At 41.8% G+C, this 19,306-nt stretch overlaps 1 protein-coding gene across 3 annotated transcripts in view; it reads right to left on the bottom strand.

Moving 5' to 3' along the window:
- Positions 1-11,986, bottom strand: part of Amph (amphiphysin) — a 205,891-nt gene extending 193,905 nt beyond the window's left edge. For 2 of the 3 annotated variants that reach the window (NM_001289546.1, NM_175007.2), the window contains exon 1: positions 11,627-11,777. In NM_001289546.1, coding sequence (NP_001276475.1) covers positions 11,627-11,695 — 69 coding nt within the window. In that variant the 5' untranslated portion in view covers positions 11,696-11,777. Of the gene's footprint in view, positions 1-11,626 lie in introns of all 3 variants that reach the window. The other variant, XM_011244304.3, reaches the window with a different exon arrangement.
- Positions 11,987-19,306: the final 7,320 nt, after the last annotated feature.

Genomic DNA, 19,306 nt, shown 5'->3' with positions numbered 1-19,306 from the left:
GAAGATGGAAAGATCTCCCATGCTCATGGATTGGCAGGATCAACATTGTAAAAATGGCTATCTTGCCAAAAGCAATCTACAGATTCAATGCAATCCCCATCAAAATTCCAACTCAATTCTTCAACGAATTGGAAGGAGCAATTTGCAAATTTGTCTGGAATAACAAAAAACCTAGGATAGCAAAAAGTCTTCTCAAGGATAAAAGAACTTCTGGGGGAATCACCATGCCAGACCTAAAAAAGCTTTACTACAGAGCAATTGTGATAAAAACTGCATGGTACTGGTATAGAGACAGACAAGTAGACCAATGGAATAGAATTGAAGACCCAGAAATGAACCCACACACCTATGGTCACTTGATCTTCGACAAGGGAGCTAAAACCATCCAGTGGAAGAAAGACAGCATTTTCAACAATTGGTGCTGGCACAACTGGTTGTTATCGTGTAGAAGAATGCGAATCGATCCATACTTATCTCCTTGTACTAAGGTCAAATCTAAGTGGATCAAGGATCTTCACATAAAACCAGAGACACTGAAACTTATAGAGGAGAAAGTGGGGAAAAGCCTTGAAGATATGGGCACAGGGGAAAAATTCCTGAACAGAACAGCAATGGCTTGTGCTGTAAGATCGAGAATTGACAAATGGGACCTAATGAAACTCCAAAGTTTCTGCAAGGCAAAAGATACCGTCAATAAGACAAAAAGACCACCAACAGATTGGGAAAGGATCTTTACCTATCCTAAATCAGATAGGGGACTAATATCCAACATATATAAAGAACTCAAGAAGGTGGACTTCAGAAAATCAAATAACCCCATTAAAAAATGGGGCTCAGAACTGAACAAAGAATTCTCACCTGAGGAATACCGAATGGCAGAGAAGCACCTGAAAAAATGTTCAACATCCTTAATCATCAGGGAAATGCAAATCAAAACAACCCTGAGATTCCACCTCACACCAGTCAGAATGGCTAAGATCAAAAATTCAGGTGACAGCAGATGCTGGCGTGGATGTGGAGAAAGAGGAACACTCCTCCATTGTTGGTGGGAGTGCAGGCTTGTACAACCACTCTGGAAATCAGTCTGGCGGTTCCTCAGAAAATTGGACATAGTACTACCGGAGGATCCAGCAATACCTCTCCTGGGCATATATCCAGAAGATGCCCCAACTGGTAAGAAGGACACATGCTCCACTATGTTCATAGCAGCCTTATTTATAATAGCCAGAAGCTAGAAAACCCAGATGCCCCTCAACAGAGGAATGGATACAGAAAATGTGGTACATCTACACAATGGAGTACTACTCAGCTATTAAAAAGAATGAATTTATGAAATTCCTAGCCAAATGGATGGACCTGGAGGGCATCATCCTGAGTGAGGTAACACATTCACAAAGAAACTCACACAATATGTACTCACTGATAAGTGGATATTAGCCCCAAACCTAGGATACCCAAGATATAAGGTATAATTTGCTAAACACATGAAACTCAAGAAGAATGAAGACTGAAATGTGGACACTATGCCCCTCCTTAGATTTGGGAACAAAACACCCATGGAAGGAGTTACAGAGACAAAGTTTGGAGCTGAGATGAAAGGATGGACCATGTAGAGACTGCCATATCCAGGGATCCACCCCATAATCAGCATCCAAACGCTGACACCATTGCATACACTAGCAAGATTTTATTGAAAGGACCCAGATGTAGCTGTCTCTTGTGAGACTATGCCGGGGCCTAGCAAACACAGAAGTGGATGCTCACAGTCAGCTAATGGATGGATCATAGGGCTCCCAATGGAGGAGCTAGAGAAAGTAGCCAAGGAGCTAAAGGGATCTGCAACCCTATAGGTGGAACAACATTATGAACTAACCAGTACCCCGGAGCTCTTTACTCTAGCTGCTTATATATCAAAAGATGGCCTAGTCGGCCATCACTGGAAAGAGAGGCCCATTGGACTTGCAAACTTTATATGCCCCAGTACAGGGGAACACCAGGGCCAAAAAGGGGGAGTGGGTGGGCAGGGGAGTGGGGGTGGGTGGATATGGGGGACTTTTGGTATAGCATTGGAAATGTAAATGAGCTAAATACCTAATAAAAAATGGAAAAAAAATAAAAAATAAAAACCAACAACAAAAAAAATTAACCATAATCCTTTGAACTCTCGTAAAAGCACGGCAGAGGAGAGAACTCGCCCCTGCTCTCTCAAGCCTTCACTGCCTAGATCAAAGTCCACAAAGGAATCATGAGAAACCGCGAAGCAATATCTGCTGTGAAGAGTGATCAGCAGCCTTCAAGAAAGCACGGAAAATGTGTGCTGGAAAAATGGAGCATCTTTCCCAGTAGATCCAAATCTTCCTCTGAGTTTTGATCACTTCCTGTCTTCACTTAAAGCAATTTAATTATTTTTTTATTTTTCATGTCATAACAAAACAGACATTGTAAATGTTCCTCAAACCCACTCATCTACTGCTACCTTAAAAAAAAGAAAAAGGCAACGGTTTGTTAACCAGTATTTCATCTTCCTGTGTCTGCTGAAATTGCTGCATCAACTAGCACTGCTATAAATAAAGACCGTTCTGGGTAGAATCAGGTTACACAGACTACATAATGCTTTGCAAGCATCCATATATGTACCTCATTCCCAATAAGGAAGCCATTTGGTCTTTGACATACTTCCCAAAGTAACTGGAAGCCAATTTGGCCTCCAGAAAACCGAATGGTGTCTTTGACATTTAGGTAGGCTTTCTGAAGAATAGGGATATACTAAAGCATTCTATGGGGCACCGTTTACCCCACTTGCTTTCCTACATTGAAGGCAAGCTTACTTAGCATCCACATTAGAGCACTATGAGCACATAAATAAGAAGCTGAAGCCAAACACTCAACCCAAAAAGCACTATGCTGTGCAGAAAACCACCAAAAGAGCTTACTTAAATATGTATGCTCGAGTCTTATTTAAGAGATTCTAATTTTGGAAACTGGATTCTGGGTCTGGGCATCTGAACAATCCTAGACACACTACAGGAAAGAAGTTGGTTTTCAGGTTCTTCCTCTATGTTTAAGGGGGAATTGTGAACCAATATGGATTCCCAAGAGCGCTCTGAGATATAGGCCATATGTTTCACCTCACAGTTTAAGAACACCAACTATTCCAATGGACACAGGCATTTTTGTGAAGGGTGAAAGGTAATTCAAGAATCTTTTTCCTCATTGAACAGAAAGACTAGGAAAGTAGATCTTGCCCTATAGAATCTGTAGGTTAGGGAATCAGCACATTCCAAAGCAATGACTCAGATCCTGAGTAACTTTAGATCAAAGTATCACCTTGTTCCTCAACAATGTAGGCCATACTGTCTAGAATTAGGATAGACTCCAAGGCTTGGTCCATCTGTGCTAGTTAAGCGTTTGCAACCCCATGATACAGTACAGTTGAGAAGACTACCTTCAACTAAAGATTCTTCTCCCAATCTGTAAATCATTTCATACTGACTCGTCATAGATCCAGGACCACTGCCTACAAAACAAGCAGGGCAGTGTCCACCAGAAACAAATTGGCACCAGCCTTTGCTTTATTCATTCGCCCCGCTCCCTTTTCTCTTCGGCATGAATGTGCCAAAAACAATTGCATATGCACACATACATAAACAACTAATTAACTGTGAGGATTTCAAACGTGATCAAACCTTTTAAAGGCAAAAATAGTCTTTCTATATGTGTAACATTTGAGAATTTTGTGATTCTCTTTTGTTTTGAACGTCTGGTAGTCTAATGAAAGCTAGCTGAGTTGGAGTTTACTGCTTGGTACAAAGGAGTTTTGTACAAATTATTCAGAGGATGAGTCATCTCTGGCCCAGTGTTTTGACCGTATGCCAAAGGGGCACGTATGCCCCTGAAGAGCCCTTCAGTATATGAGCTGAAATCTGATTGCACTAAAGATCAACTGTTAGTACGGTCGGAACATGTTAACTGGGTCTCTTTTGCATAGTTGAGTATCTAAATGATGGAAGATGTCATTATAAGGCCAATATTTACAGTTGACTCTATATTCTATATTACAGTTCTTATTTATGCTCAGCGGATACAGGCAAAGAACCAGAGGCATGGAGTATTTCCTGAGTCTTATGTTTCCCTCATGCCTACCCACACTCTGCATGGCTTTAGTGCATCCTAAAGGCCTTAGCTGAACATCAGCCTTCTTCATAGAAGGGTTTGCAAGCCTCTGCTACTACACGAGTTCCTTGCATGCCAAACTATATTTTCCCTTGTGGAAAAAATTATTTTTTTTCATGAATTACTATGCAATTTCTTGTATTGCAAATTTATAGGTTTCTTCAATTCCTGCTGCTCTGTGTGTATGAGGACGAGAGTTGGTGGCTTTCTTTCAAGCATAGGCATAACCTACAGAAACTTCATGTCCAGATCAAACCACATAACCAAATGATTGTCACAATAAAAGAAAATTATGTTCAAATAATGCATAATGAATATCTAAAATTCATATCTATACCATAACTTTAAAAATCTCTATTGCTTAAAACACAAAATCATCTGAAATCATAAAAAATAAATGGCCTGATAATACTTGTTTTGTGCAGTTACTCTAATAATTATTAATGTAATAATTATTAAAAAGTAATAGTAAATAACATGTATATTAATAAATATGAGCTAAGTTTATTATTGTTAACTTTTATTATTATTATTATTATTATTATTATTAAAGATATATCTATTTCTAGCAAGTTCCTTTCACACAGATTCTTAACAAATCTCCAGCTGAAGTAAAAACTTTGGCCATGTTTACTTGGCCAAAGGAAAAGTATTGATCCTATCAACTTAGCATCCTGTACTGGACAGGGGTTAGATGTCGTGACAAGGTGCATTTATTCAAGTGCCATGAGCATTTCGTTAAATTAAAGACACTTTAAGATAGGAAAAGCATATGTGTTTACTAATATGTGCCATTATCTTATATTCAAATTTCTCACTTATAAAGTAGGCTTCCAACTAAATAACTGCGTCAGAATAAGGTGAAGATGACTGAAAAGGTGGGTTTCTGACTTTTGTACATCTGTCCTACATAGTGTCAAGGTAATTAAGGGTTCTAGGTTCTTATGGAGGAAAGATTATTTCAAAGCTCAGAGCTTATCTGTGGCTTCATACAGCTTTCCAAATCAGAGCTGTTTCTGTGTTTAGGAAGTACAACTCCAGCTAAGGAGAATACTTAAATTTAGAGTGTGAATCAATAAGAATGCAGGCTTAGCATTTTCATGCTGAAAGGCAGCCCGCTAATGTATTCTCAGAAATTGCAATTATTAGCACTTTAATTCTGCATGATACCATGTGTATGTATATGTTTATCTTTTATAAGTAGATTTTTGAACTCTCTGAGAACAGCATTTTCATCTTGGAATGTTCACCATTATTAAGATTGTTAAGAAAACTGTACTTATGACAAAGTAAGTTTTATATCTTCATTCCCTGGACAGCAACCTTTCACATACTTTGTTAGTTCTACTCAAATGGTCTCTGTTATAAAAGCGTAGAAAATTCTAATGACATATAAATACATAAAATCTTTAAGACATGTTAAAAACACATAATTTAAAAAAATATGTTCTCATACCTAATCTCCCCTTTTCAAGGTATTTCAAAATATTTTAATGTAAAACTTAATGACGTGTGTGTGTGTGTGTGTGTGTGTGTGTGTATGTGTGTGTGTATACACATGGGGTGGGTGTATACACAAATAAATTTGATTATACATATAATCAAATTTTATATGCTTTGCATATATATATATTTCGTAAAAAGTCATAGCCCCCCTCCAAATAAATCATGATACAAAACATAATGGTCACACCCACTACTGTTTAACCATGACTTCCTGTAGCTGTAATTCTCAAGTCTACTCACACTGGAGAAGAAAAATGCATGAGCACATGACTTTGTGGAAACAAAATGGAGGGAAACCTCACTCTGATAAGAATGTCATATTAACTATTATTTTTCATTTTCACAATTTTGAATTCAACCAGAGGGAGTAGGGTTATCTTAATAGAGGATGGTCTGCCTGGTCTTGTTTGTAATTCTGTATAAGAATGCCTAAAAGTGTATAATTTATAATGAACAGAGGTTTATTTCTCAGTTTCAGAGGTTGGGAAGTCTAAGACAGAGGAGCTAAGATATGACCAGAGCTTTCATCCCTTATTATCTGGATGGCAGAAAGCTGATATGAGAGAGAGAGAGAGAGAGAGAGAGAGAGAGAGAGAGAGAGAGAGAGAGAACAAAGGCAGCTGGAAGCCCTAGTTAATTAGCATCCACCCACCCCTGAGGCTGTGTTTCCCATGACCTAAGCTCCTCCCATCAGACCCCTCCTCAATTCTGCTGTCTGAGAATTAAGTTTCCAGTATATGCTTTCTGGTGAGCAGCAGGTCCTCCTTGGAAGGAGGCAGAAGTTTGAAGTAGGCAACACCAAGGCCTTCGGGAAATTAGAAAGCAGAAGCGTGATGTGCTCCAGAAATCGAGTATTTGTAATGTCCGCAGACATAATCACAACCAGATAAGCTATTCTTCTGCAGAAAAGACTCCTAGACTCACAGAGAGAATATTCTAGACAAACAAATACACACATACATAGGTACACACACCAGTAAAAGCTTTGCTCACACCTAATAATAGACCCAAATGCCACCATCAACAAAGGACGAATTCTCAGAAAACCCACATGGCACATTGTTAAGCATGTGCAAGGAGACAACATTCTTTTTTTTTTTTTCTTTTTTCTTTTTTCCATTTCACTCAATTGACACTGGAAAGAACCACCCGAGTCTATCACTATCTGGATGACTTATTAAAATGGAAATCCTACACAGTTCAACCTCCTAATTATAAAGTTTCTATCATGGACAGGACACACAAGAATGATATCTTCACAGAAGAGCAAAGCAGACAAACAGCAAAATCCTTACAGCTTCACAAAAAATCCGAGAAAGCGTGATATTTAAGGCTCCCTTAAGGTGATGCATGTATTGCTTGGCATGGTGGCATAATCAAGGGAGAAAATAAAAACAAAATATGACAACAGAGGAATATGTTTACATACAAAAGCTTCTATAAAGCAAGGCAACCACAAGTCACACAAAGACGCCCGACTGACTTTAAGAGACAAGTCCCTAAAGGAAACAAACAAAATGACCAATAAGTAATTGGCAAGTGGGGAAAGCTCTCTTAACAGAATCAACACCAAGGGAATTAAAAGGCTTGAACACAAAAAAGACAAAGAACTAGAAAAACAGGAGGACAGATCAGTGTCTAGAATGACATAAGCCATTCAGCAACTTGATCTGGAGGCACTTGCGGGTATCCATATACACACACTCAGCAGCTGAACTTAGCGTGGGATGGGTACTAAAGAGATGAGTGTGAATGGCCTGTGTGCTTGTCTACCACTTTCAAATATGTATTGACAGGGAAGTCAATAAATAGCTGTAGAAACATAATTTTAAGAAATCTTGAGGTTAGTAAGAGTTGCCACTGTAAATCAAAGTTAGAGGTTGGGAGGACAGGAAAGGACACTGCTAAGTATTTCTTACTAATATTTGATTTTTTAAAAAGTAATGGGTACATTAATTTGATGAGAATTTTAAAATATTAAATGGTTAATGATTAAATATGTGGTTGCTTCTATAACCCTGAGGAGACGGCCTCCTGGAAGTCCCTTGGTGGCAGCTTTCATTCTGCTAGCCCAGTAACTGCCTTCTTCTGCACTCTGAACCCTTTTTCCTCTTCCACTGTGAGTCCACACAGTTCAAGGCCTTGCACTCCCCAGCTATTCTAGCAATGGCTTATAACTCGGGTCCAATGAACTATGGTCTTAGTCTTTAGACATGAGACATTTTCTCTTATAGAAATAGATGAAAAATCTACTGGGGCCAGGGAGTGTTACCCCCTCCTCCAAAAAAAAAAAAAAATCAATGAAAAGCCTGAAGAAAAGAAATGTGCTTTCTTGGAGCCACTAAGAGAAGGAAGTAGAAAGACACCTGAGTCCTGATACCATGGAAGCATCAAGTTTGCCTGGTCTTAATCGAAATAAGGTACTGTGGGAGAACAGTGGGCAAGCCCTGGACTGCTCAAGTGCAAAGCAGATTTGCTATGAGTTAATTGTGTCATCAACCTCTTCCTAATCTACAAATGGAAGTAGTGAAGGTACCTGGGTTAATTAAATTATTTAATATGTATAATATACATACATATACATATAATTATGTATGTGTAAGAATGCATAGGCATATAGCTTAATATATACAAATTAATATAGTAAAAATCATTCAGATGTCTATGCAAGGTCCAAATATAAGTTATTATCTAGTTTTATTATAAATGATTAAATTCCTCTTTTCTTTAAGTCAGTCTGAGTTTCCTGACATTTGGCAGGATTCTGACTTATCCACCTCAAAGAAAAGCCATACAACCCACTTGATAGATTTATGTATCATCACATAAACAAAAACACTCATTATCATAAAAAGACTTTTAAAGAGTAAATGAAAAGGTAGAGAAATATTTTAAGCCTTAAAATTAGTAGTATCATTGCCCTAACATATAACAATATAACATATAACACTGTGAAAAGGGAGTAATAATATGAAATTTCACAAAGTGAAAATGTAACAGTTCCATTCCCAAAGTGTAAGCAAAACGCATTAATAATAGACTACTTTTCCCAGTGATACATCCAAATGTTATTACTGGGTGTTGGCTAGTGTCCCATGGACTGATGGAAGAAAACAGAGGTATAAATAGTCAGGAAGCTATTCAGCCATAAGAATAAGCATATTTTTAGAAATTGACCTAAGGTCATAATTAAGATTGTGCACAAATTTTCTTCTTAGTCTTACTGGCTTACATTTATATGAAGAAACAACTAAGAAATGAATATACAAAAGTGGAATTCATTAAAGTCTGTATGCTCCAATACGATATTCAGTCATTTATGTGCTGATTTAAAGTATGTACATGGATGGAAGACTGTTCACAATTATGAAATGAAATAAATGGCTTGCCCAACTGCGCAGTGTAAGCCTGTTCAGTTGTATGGACATGTGCATATGAATGTGGAATGCCTAGCAGACCAAATGCCAGACAATAGTAAACACTCTGCACTCTATCTTAGCCAAAAGGCTGAGAACTGAGGAGTAAAAGCTCTAAAGAACAGAGAACTCTGAGATTCCTAATCTGTTGGAGTTAGTTCCTGCTTACATGTAAATTTCACTCTTCTTCCAATGAACTTTAACTAACTTTTCATAAGAAAAAAAAAACATACTTTTTAAATTTGTAGAAAGCTGGACGTCATCTCTAAGAGTCATTACACAGTAAGGCACTTGCAACCCAACTATGCTCAAGCCCTTGAGGGGAGCAGAGCTGAGAAGAAAGACAGCCTTCTTTAACAGCATAGGCCTTATCCCAGCAAGGAGCAAAGGGTCTGGGGAACACGTCTGGCATTCAATTAGTGAAATGGGCTGTCTGCATTGGGAGAAAGAGACCAAAGAAGTAGATGAGGGACCAAGTGGGAAATCCAACAAGCACAGTTGCCACATGGGTTCGGCTGGGCCGCTGCATTCCCTCCTGCCCACCACATCCCAGTGCCTGGCCAGGTTCAAACAGGGGACAGAACCCCTCCTCTTAGACCCTTGGTGTCTCAAGTCCTTTTTGCAGTACAACAAGCACAGTACATAAGCAATGGTCTCAGGGAAGAAAAGAAGAGACTTGAAGCCCTGTGAAAGGAACCATGAACTCTCAGTTATAGAAGAGTGGACACTATCCACAACTGCCAACATAATATATACATTTGGTTCAACGGTTCATACAGGCCAGGACACTGTCAGAGACATTACAGTTCCCTTCATTTGTTTGGACCATATTAACAGCTGGTGACCTAGATTAATATGTGAAAAAGCAGACCATATCACAAAATTACTTCACAGATGGAAAGCCGAGTCGGCGAAAAGCCACAGACGAAAGATTTAAGTGATTATGTTAGGGATGGGGGAGGGGGGACTACAAGTGGGTGAAATAAAATGTGGGGAAATGACGACAAAGTCTTGTCCAAATCTCGTGTTTGGCAAACATCTGCTATCTGGCTATTATCTGGAAAGCATCGGGGTGACGGAAGGGGACAAGTAGCTTGGCTAATTCCGCTTCCGAGGGAGTGGCAGGAGGCTCCTGGAGTTCAGGATGAGCTTGAGTAGATATTAAAAGCAATACAATCCTCTTACAGAGCTGGGAAGGTGCATGTGTGCAGGGAGGGAGGATTGCATACAGCCACTGAACCTGAACCTGGCAGAGTTCCTGCTCCTGGGCTCAGCCTTTGGGGCAGCTCAGAGTGGGGGTAGGTCGAACTTCTAAGGAGGGTAAGTGCTGTCAGAGTGAGGAATAAGGACAATCTGATTTCCAGAAGGAGAAGAAAACACCAGACATCCTCATCCCAGGGACAGAAATTAATGCCATACGAAGCAAATACAGCTCAATTTACCACTAGCCCAGGTTCACTTTCAAATACAAGGTTCAAGCTCCAGTACAAACGTCCTTTGCTTGGGACGAACGAAGACTTCATAGGAGGGTCAGATATAGTAATCAGGGACACTAGGAAGCCCAGTGCCTGTAAAATGCAGAGAGAGAGAGAGAGAGAGAGAGAGAGAGAGAGAGAGAGAGAGAGAGAGAGAGAGAGAGAGAGAGAGAGACTGAGACTCGACTATCCAGAGCTGGGCTAGCTATGGATAACATTCCTCCGGAAGAGACATAAATTACAATACCTAATTTACAAACACTGCGACCTCAGCGCCTCTGATAGGAGTAGGTTTTGCTGCTTCTCAAGCAGAGAAATAAGCATTTTGTGCAGAGATGTGCAGAGAACTCTGAGGTCGAGGTTGTTTGTTTTTGACCTTCCAGAGGGCATTGGCTTCAAAAACCAACACGGATACTTAGGGAGAAATGAGCATTCTCTGGAGCTCCAGTTCACCACTGTGCTAAGGTGTTGGTTGTTTATTATACATCCCATTGGTCCATGCACATCTGGGGTGTCTTCTTTGCTTAAGTCGTTCGTTTCGACCGACTTCACTCAAATAGCCACAACACCCCCACCCAAGAAGAGATGCGACAATCTCCCTCCCGGATCTGCGGTCGTGGACGCCTGAGCTGCTTGCGGGAGAGCTTGAGCTCAGGAGGTGCGGGCGCGGAGAGATGGAGGCGCCCAGGGACGTGGACCGCTCCGGGTGCAGCCAGAGAGCAACTGCACCTGCCACCCCTGGTCCCGGGAGGCGTGCCCAGGAGAGTGGCCACCCTGGGCGGGCTCTGGGAGTCTATAGCACTCAGTGCCTGGAGGGTCAGGGGTCTGCGGGTTCCCGGCGAACCCACTGCGGGGCCGAGCCCACGCTGCCTGAATGGATCCTGCCTGGCTGCAATCGTTGAGAGCAGAGACAGGGGAGTCCTCCACCCGGCGCTTGCTCGGGCTCCGCAGCGCGCCGCACCTGAACCCGCGGCCCTGCAGCGCAAGGCCAGCACTGCCATCGGCTCCCGCACCTCCTCGAGTCACCTGCCCCGCATCCCGCTGCCCTCTGCTGACCTTTTCCTGCGCGCGGTTGAGGCGCTTTTGCACGTTTTTGGCGAAGATGCCCGTCTTGATGTCGGCCATGGCTGCTGCGGTCCGCAGAGCTGGAAGAGCAGAGCGCGCAGCGAGCCGGCGGCGGCACCGAGGAGCCCAGGAAGAGAAGGAGGAGGAGCGGGGGGAGGAGCAGCTGAAGCGTGAGGAGCAGAGGAGGCAACGGATGAGGGAGGGGCGCGGCGACAGGACCGGTTTAAAGAGATAGAGCGGATGTGCGGCCACTAGGGGTGACAACGCCACTAGTGAGATGCATGGAAAGAGAAGTCAAAGGCCAAGTGTCCACCGTGATGGAGGAGGTGGTCAAGAAGTGATAAAGATGGAAGACGTTCCTCAATCCCAGGGCCTTGAGGCAGCTAGGGGTGAGAGAGGGCAGGGCTAACAGGACGTTTTCAGGGAGGAAGGTCGGAAGACTCTGATTCTGTCTCCCCAGTTAAAGAACAGGAGGAGGTGGGGAGGAGTCTGTAAGGCTCTAAATCACCAAATGACTGCCCCGTCAAAACACCTTGAGTGGAGAAGGAACGAGTCCATCCACCCTCCAGAGGCTCAAACCTGTGGGGGATGGGGAAGTTAGGAGAGGATGAGGCTGGAAAGTCCCTGCAGGGCAACTTGCCAGAGAGAAAGAGTAAAGAGATCACTGTGAGGCTTGCCAGTGGGAAAGGCCATGTTCAGAAGGGTCAGCTTCTACACACAAGTGCTGCACTTTGCCAGCTCTCAGACACTGTGGCACAACAGTTTTCCCAAGAAATGAGACCAGCAGTCCCTTTGTCGTTCTTTGAGACAAAACTCTATGTGATCTTGCTGACTAAGCCAACTGTCGCAAGCAAGAAAGGTAGAGACAAGACCTGAAGTGAGTATAACAAGTCACAGTTTTATTGTGTTGAGAGTCAACATACAAAGCTCACACTCTAAACTGCTAACTATGGTCTTAAGCCTATCTCTCCATGGTTGCTCATCTGTGCCACCAACCTTAGCTAAAGGACAGGTCCACTCTCTAACAGTAGTCTCTGGTTCAACCGGGGGCCGACTCTCCAGCCACATGACAGATCAAGGTCTGTCTTGATGTGCAAAGCAGAGCCTTGCTCTTGGTTTCTGCTTATATTCCATCCACTGGGCACCATCTAGGCCTGTGCCAGGTTCTCTTGAGTGAGTGATGTCACTGGGTTCTGGTTATCAGGTACAGCCTTGGGTATAGTGGAGTTCTTGACTAAGCTATTTTTCCATGCCTAGAAGATTTTTTTTTCCCTATGCTCATTACAATGGCTGTCCTGAAACTTGCTATGTAAACCAGGCTGGTCTCAAACTCATACAGATCTGCCTTCCTCTGCAGATCTGTGGGATTAAAGGTGGCCCCTTTTGACAGTCTTAACAGAAAGATGTGGTCCTCTGTGCACCTGGCAAAGACAAGGCGGCAAAGGAGCTCCAGAAGCCTTTGACAATGGGCAGAGTCTTCATTCTCAGGTTCATTCAGGGTTCCATGAGTAGAGGAAGAGAGGTGGCATCTGACAATCACAAGTCAGAGGTTGAGCAGGCACCAAAACAGGGGAATATCCTGCTCCCCTTCTAAAGTTACTTGGGTGTTCCCTTCGCCCAAACCAGTCCCTAGTATCACTCTTCTGTGAGCTATTGTTCCAGTGACTTGGGTATGGAATGATGCTGTTGCTACTTGACTGCATAAGATGTGATGTAAGCCCAGTGTGCCAGCTGGAGGGCTCAGCTTTGGCAAGCTAGGCAGACTTCATACTCTGTACAACCCTCTAGAGCCAAGGAGGAAACTCAACTGCCCTGATATTAAAATTAAATAAAAACAAACTAGCAATGGCTATGGAGAGGTCACGTGCAAAGGGAAATGTTTTGAGTGCATTGGAGAGGGAAATACGAATGTCCCAATTATTCAACCACCTTTCTGGCTGAATACACACACACACACACACACACTACCAAGCCCTGCAGAAGAGCTGACCAGTGGATCCCAGTCCAGAATACAGAATGATAAATAAACTCAATTGTTTCATAAACAGTAAGCACCTTGAATACCTAATCTATTTCCATGACTTTTCCTTAGGATTTTATGCCCAATTTGCCTAGTAATTAATTGAGTCCCAGGACACAAGACTCTTGATGCTAAAATTGGGAGGCATTGGGCAAAGCAAGAGGGCTTGCCCCCCACCCCCATTTGGATCATTCCACATAAACAGAAGTTTACCTTATAGAGAAATAAGGAGAACACCCATTTTTGCACTTGGTCAACATTCAAGGACAATGACATCTCAGAAAGCTGGGAATTTTCGTAAGTTCTCTCTAGTGAAGGAAGAGGGATTAAGAACCTCAGCTCTGCCCTGAGGTGCTGACTGTGAGAATACAACCTTAACAATGACAGAAAAGACCAGACTGCACTAGAGTTTAAGTTCATGGTCACTCTTACAGTATTAGTGCCTGCACCCTCTCTGCTATGGCAATGAGCTTACCTCAACTCCCTCTGTAGATAGCAATATTCTCTCATTACAAACAGGAGAGAGTCGTTTCAACTGTGAGCTATATTCTTCCCAAAGCTATCAGTCCTCAACAGAACCACCCTTTATCTTTCTTGCAGTTATCTTCCCATCGAATTCTTGGACCTCAGCGTATATCACCTGAAATAAAAGGTCAAATTATTAATGTTTCTCATTATTTGGGTGTCCAATTCTAGCTCTGTACCTGGAGTCTTGTAATTTCTTGGTAATTTCATCTGAAAGGCATGGTGTGTATGTCATGTCAAACAGTTGTTAGGTGCACACTTATCACTCTGGAATGCTGACCAAGCACTTTAGCTGGTACTTAGGTTTTGTAAATAGTTGTTGAAAATCCCTAGACCAATCATGAGCTCTCTTGCCAGGCATGGTGACAGAGATCAGAGACACTCTTTAAGAATCGTGAGCCTGGGATTCCTGGATTATTTTCCAGTTTCACATTAAAACTTTACCTCTGACTCTGCCTCCTCTGTCACTCCCTCTAGGTTTGATGCTTCTGCCTGTGGTAGAACAGTTCTGGAATGTCATTAGCGGCTTCCCTTACCACAGGAGGTTTCTGTCAGTGGGACCATAGCTTTAATAGATTTCTTGTTGTTCTGTGGTCCCTCTCCTGGAGGACACCACAACTGCAGGTGCTTTGACCTCTGTTGGTACAGGATGGTTAAATATTAGGTGGGATGTGTTTGCCCCATCTAGCTGTGTAGCTTATGTTAATTTCAGTTGAGTTTTGAGTTCATTGTGTATACATTTTGTGGATTGAGAGTTTGTTATTATAAATCTGACTGATAAATTACAAGCCTTTAGAGTTTTGATTTTACTGGGTTACTGGAATTTGTGACAGCTAACCACAGGGGGTAGATGGCTGGGAATGTGAGCAAACTACGCAGTAACAGAACAGCTAGATGGGTGGTCACTGCTTGGGGTTAGCCATGGAGGTGGCGAGGTTACAGGGGCCAGAGAGTAGCCGGTGCTAGTGCGGGATGGTACCTTTTTTAATATTTCCCGCAACACAGATCTGAAAGATAATAATTAAAGTGTTAATTGGTGTCAACCTTTAAAGAGCTTTAGTACAACAAATAAAAATTATTTTCTGTAAAATAAAACAAAACAATACCATCTCTAAACCTGGTAAGAGGTGTATCAATGTTTACAGAGTAGATGAATCTGTTTTACCAAATATTGTAATGCAGGCAAAAGAAATCTTCAAACTACGTGAGAAGGTGCAGCATGGTAGATTTCCCATTATGCTACAGGAACAAAGAAAAGTACGTAGGTCAAGTTCCAGGTCTTCAAGCATTTTATGTTGCATAGTGGTGTCTTTTTCATAATCGTAAGACTTAAATATTCTAATAACATGAGCATCTTGTTGTAGAGGGTGTTGGATGCCCAGAACCACCCGTGAGGCCAGCCCTTTACTCCACAAATGTCCCCAGTGCCTTTCTCAGAACCACAGAACGTCCTATAGCAGGTGCACGGTAATAGCACAAGAGGGTCTCAGAGGTTTCTTGTAATAGTCAAGTGGTGAGACTGTGCTTTTACGCATACAGTCTTCATTCTGACACCACTGGGAATGACCATAGTTTTCTAACTACTTACGTCTTTTCTTCATATAGGTAAACCACTTTATTCTCAACCAGTCAAGGAAAAATGCCACTTACCCAACCAATTATAGCTTACTGTTTATGAAAATTTAACCACAATTCTTTCCAATTTCTGAAGTAAACCTACATATATAATTATTTTATATCAACTTATCCTGTACTGTGAGACTATAAAATAGTTTTCAATATTTCTACAAAGTTTTCAAAAAGGTATCCCTTCAACTCCAGTTCTTCACCCATAGAATACAGAATTCCATACCCAATCTTTATTTCTGGTTCATGTTTCTTCCTTCTAAATTGGGTGATGACTCAAAATGTGGATTATGATAGGTTTTTATAATGGCCAAAATCAGTTCAGAATCATAGTTATCACAACTCTTTTTACATATGTTTAATAACATGGACATTTGACAGCTCCTGATTTATAAAGTTTCATCAATTTTGCCAAGACCCTTAGGGAAAGAAAGGCCTAGATGTGCTTTATCTTCACCTGGCTGTTTGTCAGTACTCAACAGGTGTTATGATTCTGTATTCGTTGTGACTTTATTAGTTACTTCTTATTAATTACACATTTTTGATGTCCCTTCATAGGTAGTTACAATAATATTCTATCTACTCCCTCCGACAAGCATAACAAGAATTTTGATCTCATTCAAGTTATGGTTATCTCTTGTACTTGCTTCCATGTTTGAAGGATGAAGTAAAGTCTAATTTTGTCACAAATATTAAATGAAACTAGAAGTAAATTTAGGATGTTCTGAAAAATATCCTACAAATTCCAATTTTAAGTGATCAAGCACAGACTCATAGTAGTTGTCTTTGAGTTTTACTGCTGTAAACAGACACTACAAACATTCAATTGGGGCTGGTTTACAGGTTCAGAGGTTCAGTCCATTGTCATCAAGGCAGAAACATGGCAGCATCCAGGCAGGAAGAGCTGAGAGTTCTACATCTTCGTCTGAAGCCTGCTAGCAGAATACTGGCTTCCAGACAGCTAGGATGAGGGGCTTAAAGCCTACGCACCACCTTTTAATAGTGCCACTCCCTGGGCTGAGCATATATACAAACCATCACATTTCACTCCCTGGCCCCCATAGGCTTGTTCAAACATGAGTCTATAGGAGCCATACCTAAACATAGCATAATGCTAAATATATTTAGTCCAACTTCAAAGGTCTCCATAGTCTATCTCAACAATGTTAAAAGTTCAAAGTCTCTTCCGAGATTCATCTGATCACTTAACTGTAACCCCCAAAGTAAGACAGGAAACCAGCTGGGCAAACTCCAAACTCTGCATCTCCATGTCCGATTTCAAGGCAGTCTTCAGATCTCCAACTCCTTTTTCATCTTGGTTGACTGCAACAAACTTCTTTCTCCTAGGCTGGTTCCAATCCCTGTTAGCAGCTTTCTTCAGCAGATATCTCACAGCTCTGGCATCTTGAACATCTTGGGGTCTCCAAGAAAACTTTAATGTTACAGCTTCTTGTTTTAATGTCTGGGATCCACATATGATCTTCCTTCAAAGGTCTGGTGTCACTTCTCCAGCTTTGCCTTCTGTGGCACTCTAAACTCAGGTTGATCCACTCCACTGCTGCTGCAGTTCTTGGTGATCATCCCATAGTACTGGCATCTCCAATATTCTGGCGTCTTCAGTTGCAACTAGGCTTCACCAGTAGTAGCCTCTCACAAGCTCTCTTCATGGTGCCAAGCCTCAAATCCTTTGCATGACCCCTTCAGTCCTGGGCCCTCAACTGAGGCTGCATCTTCACCAATGGCCTTTCATGGCGTTTCACAAGGCCATTCTTCAGCTGCTCTTCATGACCCCTTCATGACTTCAAACCAGTATCACCTGGATGACTCTTACACATTACCAATACAGCTGTAGCATGAGGTCCAACCTTGGCTGTCTCTGGAATACAGCTTCTTTGTGTTCTCAGAAAACATTTCCCAGATTTAACTTCAGTGATGCTGGTCTTTTCTTAATCATTGCTAATTTCTTAGCTCCAGCTAAGCAGGATCAATTGTCCCAGTAGTCCCTTCTATTCTTGACTCTAAAGCCAGAGCCACATGGCCAAAGATGCCGAATCCTGCTGCTTGTAGGAGGTGGAATATGGCCCCCTTGTTGTATTACATTATCACTAGCTTTCTGTTTTCCAACTCTTTCACTGCCTAAGCTTGGCTATCCTGAATCTCACTTTGTAGGTTGACTTTGAACTCAGAGATCTCATGCCTGTCTCCTGGGATTAAAGGTGTATAACACCATGCCTGGTCTTACGCTTTTCTTCACCTAGAACTTACTCTGTCCCTGGCTGGCCTTGAGTACAGAGATATGCTTGGGTTTATCTCCTTGGATTAAAAGTGTTGAACCACCATGCCCGGATCTTAAATTAGATGAGGAGGATCTTGACCCAAAGGCCATTAATATGTTGTCTCCTAGAACATAGGATTCAGCATCATTTCACTTCCTGGTGCCCCTTTAATACTTGAACCATATATTTTATATTTTTCCTTTCTAAGCTTGCTATGTGCGTTCAAAATGTTCTTCATGAGACTTAACCAGACTTTTTAAATGGGACTTTGTTAATGCAATTAATATAAATCTCTTTACCTTAGCCTCAGGTAGACTCTTCAGACAAGAGCAAAAATCAGCCACATTCTTCACCAAAATACCACAAAAACAGTCTTTATACCACATACTGAAATTCTTCTCCTCTGAAACCTCTTGGACCAGGTCTGCACAGTTCAAATCACTCACAGCAACAGGTTTCCATATTCCTACTAGGAAGGCTCATTTAGCCTCATTAAAGCATTCCACTGCTTTCCAAATCCAAAGTCCCCAAGTCCACATTTCTTCCAAACAAAAGCATGGTCAGGCCTATCACAGCAATACCCTACTCCTGGTACCAACTTCTGTCTTTAGTTAGAGTTTCACTCGTGTGTACAGACACCATGACCAAGGCAACTCTTATAAGGACAACATTTAATTGGGGCTAGCGTGCAGGTTCAGAGGTTCAGTCATAGTCATCAAGGCAGGAACATGGCAGCATCCAGGCAGGCATGGTGCAGGAGGAGTTGAGAGTTTCACATCTTCATCTGAAGGTTGCTAGGAGAAGGCTGGCTTCCACGCAGCTAGGATGAGGGTCTCAAAGCCCACACCCACAGTGGCACACCTTCTCCAGCAGGGCCATGCCTTCTAGTAGTGCCACTCCCTGGCTGAGCATATACAAACCATCACAGAAGTCTTCAAATTAAGCCAACCACCTATAATGTGATCCCATGTTATATTCTAATTCAACATTGCCTGCATCACTACACTTTTCCCCTTTTCTCATTTTAATAAGTCTCCAGATCATTTCTTAGCTACATTGATAATAGACCACTTATGAAAAATGCTAAGTAAGAGCCAGGATTTGCTTTTGACAGATAGCCACTGGTCACTGGAGGAAAAACTCTATTAAACTTCCCAATAACTCTAATGTACTTCAATACTATGTTTGATGTGTTATGCAACACAGATGCAAAAAAAAACCTCC

Source organism: Mus musculus, chromosome 13 (assembly GCF_000001635.26).
Source record: "Mus musculus strain C57BL/6J chromosome 13, GRCm38.p6 C57BL/6J".
Lineage (NCBI taxonomy): Eukaryota > Metazoa > Chordata > Mammalia > Rodentia > Muridae > Mus > Mus musculus.
This window is presented reverse-complemented; position numbering and strand designations above follow the sequence as displayed.